A 6,953-nucleotide genomic window follows, 5' to 3' on the forward strand; every position below is an offset into this window, starting at 1 on the left:
AACGCAATGTTGAGAAATGTAACGGCTTTATGAAGCACAGTGGCACACGAGTTCAAAAAGTGTTGTAGAGCAAAAATGTGTGTGAGTTCTTGTCAAGACCTTAAATGGATGTAAGTAATTTAGCTTCATGCAACATTTTTCAATATTATTTCAACCTTATGTGATTTCATTGCAGCATTATTTTATGTCTGTGTTGATATTTGTGCAAAGACTTATTCATGTCCCAACATTTTTGTTAGCGTATAGAATGTGGAGTAGTGGTCGCCATATAAGGTAAAGTCTAAGGAGTTAAATGTAGAGCGTGCATAAGCTAATTTGCAGCGTATCTAGTTAAGCAATAAGTCTGTAGTATCTCCCTTTATATGGCACTGGCCTGTATATGCTTTGTACATATGAACATACATGAATGAGATATACGTACATGCTTTTGTATATAGGAAGATTATGCATTTGAAATCCAACAGCCATTGTTATTTTTCAGAGGACATGAAATTGTTTTTGTACATGAGTGAATGATTAAATAATAAAAATTAAGAAGTTGTGTTTCTAACCTGTGTGTTCTGATTGTTTTTTGTAGGGAATTCAAAAAAATGACAGTCTTCATCCAAAAAAATCCTTTTTATATATGCAGGACATTCAGACATTCAGTATCAAACATTGCCCAACCCACATGATCCAGAGAAAACAACACTACAAAATATCCATAGAAAAACAAACACAATACTAACACACGACTCTTCACTAAAATGTACAAAACCTAGTTTGAACAACAGCTTAACATTCTGGTGAAACTCTCCAACATATATGTATATATACTGTTTATAGCAGCGATAAACGGTGGAGCGAGATCAGTTCATGAAAGGCCTGAAGGATGAGAGACAGAAGGCAGAGAGTGGAGAAGACATGATCCAAGGAGGAGAGGGAGGAAGAGGAGGTGGAGAGGGGGGGGGAAACGGTGAGAGCAGAAAAGGTTATGTCATATCCAGAATCAACACGGACCCAAAGAGACATAACGTTGGACAACACATCACATCAAAAACTCTTTCTTTTCCTCTACTTCATCCCTCTCCTCCTCTTCCTCTTCCTCGAAAGATGCCACTCCAGATGAAGCCCTGTCAGAGAAGAAGCTTCTCGGACTGCAATGCCATACCCGGGCCTCATGAAACACGCTGCCATCCTCCTCCTCGTCCTCCTCGTCCTCCTCTCCAGGAGACTCTGAGTGAGAGGTGGAGTAGCAGGAGTCAAACCTGCTGCTCCGAGCCCGAGGCCTCCACTCTGACTTGTGGTGGATGCAGACCTCGCTGCGCTGCTCCTGCAAAGAAGCCTGCTGCCCCTCAGGACCACCTAGCCTCCCCTCCTCTTCTTCCTCCAAGAAGGGGCTCGTGCAGTCGCTGGGTAAAGTAGGTGAATTGGTCTGGGATGAATGTGGGTCATTGTGAGCAATGTGCTCGTCGCACAGCAGGCTGTCAATGCTGGGGCCCAGGGGACTCTCAGGGGGCGGGGCCTCTCTGCCGTTAACTTCAGGCTGGCACGGCGGTCCGGCGATAGGATTGGACGTGGCGGCGTCTGAGGGAGGAGCAAAAAGTCAGAACACCTGGGGATGAATGGATAATTGGGGGTGGGGGGCACGGAAAGATGGAGTGCTTTGTGAGTGATGACGCAGAGGATGAAGATGAGATTATCAAAATGAGCTGAAATGAACAAAATGGTGGCGGCTGTAGATACCTGAGCTCTGACTGGAGAAGACGTGAGTCTGTCCATTGGTGTGGGAGTCCTCATCGTTCGAGTCGTCCTCTTCATCATCATCAATGGAGGCCCAGGCGCGCAACTTAGCCTCAGCAATGGCGAACTGCTCAGCCACTCCTGGCAGGAACACACATTCAATGGATTTAAGAATAACAACTTCATTTATTTTTAACCAAATTCATCTACTTATATTATGAGGCCTCAGTTTTTTTAATATGCAACATTAAAAAGGATGAAAATCAGTGAATTGATGTATCTGACAGATCAATGTATTTTTACTACTTGAGGGGGCATTCACTTTAGGTTTTCCTGTCAGGAACTCACAAATTCGTCTTTTATTTCCTTTTACACTACATACACTTTCTTCCTCATACAGTTTTCAGAAAGGTTAAGTATCCGTCAAACTGTGAAAAGTCAGTCATCTTATTCCAGTCCACCTACTAATTAATTCAACTTTTCTAATCGTCACAAAGTAGAAAAAAATGTCCTCAATTACTGAGAAGTTGATCAAGATACGAAGAAAGAAAATCCTTTTTTATACAGCATGTAATGTATGATGACTTTGCACCCTGCATCCCTCCCTCCTCTCGCTCATATTGTCTTTTATTTAAACCATGCCGATGTGAGAGGATGAGTCACAGCAACACAACAGGCGCTGTTGTACCATTGGTGGGCAGTGAAGTGTTCGAGGAGAGTGTCTAATAGGCCACCATCTGCAGCCAAGACAAGCCGTCACCCAAGAGACAGCGCGGTGGGCGGGGCCGGCAGCTGACATACAGGAGTTTTAGGGGATTAGGTGAATGACAGAAGGTAGGAGATGATGCTGCAGCTCAACAAAGATAAATAAGAGGATATCCACATAGCTAGTTAAAGGGGAAACCAGATGTAGCCACAAATAGAGGTCACAGGACCATACCTGCTGCGAAGCGGGCCTCCTTCTCTCCTTCACTCAGGTGGCTGTAGGAGCTGAAGTGGGAGTGGGCGGCTGGAGGGGGGTTTGCAGGTTTGGGCCAACCTTTCCATTCGATCAGATGGGCGACCCGACCCTGGGCCAGGGAGGTGGGCTTTGTCACATGATCCCTGACTGCCTGAGAGATGCCTGGGCAATAACAAGAAAAACAGGAAAGGGTCTTAACTTTTGACGTCATAAATACATTAAAGTGAGAGTAAAAACACACAAAGGGTTAAGAAGGTTTTATACCATTCAAGGAGGATCTGGCTAGTGCTGCAAACTCCTGTATGCCGACACTTTTCCTTGAGTCTGCCGGAGATTTTCCTGACTTTGGAATCATTTCAGTCTCCTCGAATTTCACCTGCAACGCAAATTAGATTTTAGCAATAATCTTTTTCCCCCCCCCCACAGATAAGCTCTTAATTGTACATTTGTGTCACACCCTACTCAAATAAAAAAAAGAAATTATTCCCTAAAGCAATAAATGTTTTTTTTTTGCTCAAATTCACGCTGTCCATTTTTTGTCCTAAATATTCTCTAAATGAAAAGCTCACATTCAAATAATAACCACATGACAAACACATGGCCTCCAATGCTGAAATAAAAGAATCATCCAAAATGAGTATATAAACTGTTTTATTTACCTCTTCATCATCTTCCATATATCCCTCCCTTCTCTCTCTACTCCTGGATCTCAGCCTCATGGTGGACATGTAGAGATGTTGTCACAGCGCAGCAATCCAACACAACTAAAAGTCAGTGCCTGGGTTGACTTGTTTAAACCAGCAGGCAGACGAGCAAACAGCTATGCCCTACATTTACTGCACAGATGCTAAAGCCAGGGTAAGCCGTTGAACTCAGTTTGAATGGTTGGCTCTGAGGGAGTTGAGGGCAGCGCTGACTGTCTCTCGACATATGGCGCGTGACCAGCTCTGGTAAGCAGCTCCAGACAGGCCTGCTCACTCCAAAGCTGCTGATCCTTATTAAAAGTGATATTGCCACCTAACTAACTCCATATCCAGAATAAATACAGGAAAAGGCTGAAGTTAAGTGTGTCCGCTGAATTTGTGCCTATAGAATATGGGAGCAGCAGTGTGTGTCTTGTTTTTTAAAGCAGGTTAATCAACAGAAAGGAACCATGATGCCTGACTACAACTCTCTCTTTCTCTCTCTCTGCACGTGCATGACTTGACAATATATCCTTAAGAAGATTGGCTCCCAAAGCAGCTAAGAGTCAAGAAGCAGAGGCTCCTGACTCGAAGGCTTAAAAAGAGTAAAAAATGACAGCTAATGTATGTCAGTGACACACACGCAGGCAGATGCATGACGGTGTAAACTGCTCCCAGCGCCTGGATGAAGCTGAATGTAACGCTCCTCAGAGGTGAGCTTCTTCTGCATAGCACACCTGTCAACACTGTAGATGTCACTCATGCTCAGCACAGATAAACACATCTCCTGCTCAGTGTTTGGAGACTCACCATGGAGGGCTCAGCTCTTTCACCATGTCAGCAAAATAAGACTTGCTGAAGTACTTTGAAGGAATTAACTGTTACAAATCATATTTGGTCTTGTGCAAATCAGCAGCATTCGTCACTGGAAAGGAAAAAAGCTTTAACGTGTATATTCCAGCAGCTGCCTCACAAATTTCCTTGAATCAAAGCAGTATCACCAGTCACTGGTTACACATGAACCTGCCAATATTCATTTCCCCCTCAAAACATTCGATTGATTGTTTTATTTTCCACATTTAGGGAAAGAAGAGACACCTCAAAAGGTTCAAAAGAAATATAATGAAGTTGGACTTTTTTTTTCTCTTTCCCCCATTCTAATGAATCATCCAGTGACCTCTCAAGTTTATCTCTGGTGACCCAAACGAGGGGTCTCAAACCCATGGTAGAGAACCACCTCTGTAAACAGTATGTAGGTCACATCACTGATCTTTGGGTAAACCTGTGATACATGTTTATCTAGTTATAACTATGCATTATTTAAATGCTGATTCATAGTTTCAGACATGTTAGAGTAAAAATAGCAAACAGTCTCCAGTGGCCTCTTTTTCTGATATCCATCACTACAAACTGAAAGTCTTACAGACATCATTTATACAATTTGTAATAAATATTTTCACAAACTTCTGCCTTATAGACATAATGTAGACATAATGTTTTTAGAATAAAGTTAAACAGTTGACACTTTGAGAAAAATAACGATTTCGATTTTTTTTTTTTTTTTGCTGCATTTAAAATAGTCTTTCTCTTTTATTTTAGCCAGGGCACCTCCACGAGATTTGGCCTCTGTGGAGCTGCTGATAAGCAATGTTGTGTTTTATAAACTCACACTTCAGCATGCTCAGTGACAGCCCTCTTCTGCAGCTTGATGTTAATTGGCGTTCACATAACAAAGGCATGTGCAGAGTAGACATTGAAATGAAGTTGCTTCGAGGGCTTTTTAATGATGAAGTATTGTGTCTGCAGAGCCAGGCTGCTGTGCATCTTACTGACATTACGACTAAACATGTCTGACAAGGCGATCGTCTGACATCCTAAAAAAAAGGAGCTGATGATGTGACATATAGGGCCAACAAGTGGGATCGAGTTAAGCCAGTTTGACTGCAGCCAAACATCTGTAGCTTGCTGTGAGCATGGCTGAAGTGAGCTGTGATGATGTGATTTCTTTTTTTTTTTTTTTTTCTGGAGAGGGTTTAAATGCAAGCAGCAGAAGCTACACACTGGAGGTTGAATAACATATCACCCCGCCATTGATGTGTTCCGGCCTGTAGCCTGCAATTACGGGGAAAATAATACGCAGAGGCGCGGATGCGGCAGCGGGTCTCCAGGCAACCTCAGAAGTCTCCATCTGCATACCAATAGCTCCATACCTGCAGCGGATACAAACCAAGAACTCCCTGTCCTTGTTTATCCCACTTCGCAGCTCTAACGGCGCTCGTGTTGTTGTTATCATTCCTTCCCAATGACTCCCGGTACCTACCTGTAAGTGGGACCACGGCGGCTCATGATAATGCGCTTAATTGTCTCCAATCCGATCAACAGATGACACCGCGTGGTTTGTCGTCCCGCCGCAGCCTCTGCAGCAAAGCATCAATGCCACGCATCCGGCAGAGACATCTTGTGAACTCCAGCATTAGGGTCTCCAGCAAAGACGCACAATTTATGGCTCGGTATGTGGGTTACATAGGCTGTCCAAATGTCTCCCGATGGCAAGCGTCATCAATGCAAGGCGGTGTCACATCCTATCTCAGCCCCTTGCTCCCCTCCGCCCACTCCGCACGCAGTCGAGATCAAGATCCTGGAACCTGCTGCAGATTTGGCACTGAAACGCACTGCAGCTGATTTTTGATTTTTTTACTTTCATTAAATGAAACATCTGGCCAATAGATTTAAAAAGCTGTGAGAGAGGAGGACACCTGTTCTAATAATTAGCCTAGTTAGTGTGGAAGACATATAGGCCTACTGTATGCCTAACTTTTTTTTTTTTTTTTTTAAAGAGCCACGTTTTGTCGAAAATAAATAATTCGCCCACTGACAATTCTTGGAAATAGTCAGGTCACCAGGTGTGGTCACAATCAATGTCAGGAGTTAAGGTACAGTATTAATTGATTGTCCAATAAAACTATTTCTTACATAGTCCCACAAAGTAAAAAAAATAATAATAAAATGTTCACAAGATTTTTTTTTTTCCTTGTTTGGACTGAGGTGGCTCCGTAATTTACTTTTAAGAGTGGTGGAATTTTTTTTTCAAACATTTCAAAGTGAAGGAATGGAAAAAGAAAACGACGGACCCAATATTTGAAACCAACCAACACTTATAAACTTCCTAAAAGTCTTTAGGAAATCATTTTGAAATTTTGTCTGGAGCACAGACTAATTAAAACAGAATGGCAAAGTTTGCTCAGTAGACCTCCAGACGGTGAATACATGTTAGGCTATATGAAATGTAAATCTGTTTAATGTAGGAAAAGATGGCTACAGTAAACATTAAAAATGATAAAGCTGCAATATTAAATTATTGTCACACTTATTTAAGCTAAAGGAGAACAATAGGGACATGTTCCTTCAAGGTTCCAGAGAGGTTATATAGACCTAAAGGTACATTTCCCTGGAGCACCTCTGAATGCTTTACAAAACGTTAACATTTCAGAATTTTTTAAGGGCTTATTAAATGATCTATTTAAATACAGAACCAGAGGAGATATGCCCAATTTCTCATTAGAAGAAATAAATAATATAAACCATAA

The 6,953-nt window shown here is 42.3% G+C and overlaps 1 protein-coding gene across 2 annotated transcripts; it reads right to left on the reverse strand.

The window, feature by feature from the left end:
• Window positions 1-599: 599 nt before the first annotated feature.
• Window positions 600-6,000, reverse strand: fam131aa (family with sequence similarity 131 member Aa). Of its 2 annotated transcripts, none has more exons than XM_020643723.2 (5): window positions 5,687-6,000; window positions 2,948-3,059; window positions 2,663-2,845; window positions 1,726-1,863; window positions 600-1,566 (listed from the first exon to the last, which is right to left on the reverse strand). In XM_020643723.2, exons 2-5 carry the CDS (start codon window positions 3,036-3,038, stop codon window positions 1,028-1,030), a joined length of 951 nt encoding a protein of 316 aa, XP_020499379.2. In that variant the 5' UTR covers window positions 3,039-3,059; window positions 5,687-6,000; the 3' UTR covers window positions 600-1,027. The 2 variants fall into 2 exon arrangements, with proteins under 2 accessions (XP_020499379.2, XP_065810125.1); XM_065954053.1 differs by lacking the exon at window positions 5,687-6,000 and adding an exon at window positions 3,343-4,895.
• Window positions 6,001-6,953: the final 953 nt, after the last annotated feature.

This window comes from Labrus bergylta, chromosome 4, assembly GCF_963930695.1.
Source record: "Labrus bergylta chromosome 4, fLabBer1.1, whole genome shotgun sequence".
In the NCBI taxonomy this organism is placed as follows: Eukaryota; Metazoa; Chordata; class Actinopteri; order Labriformes; family Labridae; genus Labrus; species Labrus bergylta.

What these genes read in the sequence shown, in the direction of transcription:
- fam131aa (XM_065954053.1), bottom strand. Translation starts at nt 3,411, where the DNA reads ATGTCCACCATGAGGCTGAGATCCAGGAGTAGAGAGAGAAGGGAGGGA. An exon ending in AGCCAGATCCTCCTTGAATG is followed by an intron (nt 2,846 to 2,947) that starts GTATAAAACCTT and finishes GTTATTGCCCAG; the next exon opens with GCATCTCTCAGGCAGTCAGG. An exon ending in GGAGGCCCGCTTCGCAGCAG is followed by an intron (nt 1,864 to 2,662) that starts GTATGGTCCTGT and finishes TGTTCCTGCCAG; the next exon opens with GAGTGGCTGAGCAGTTCGCC.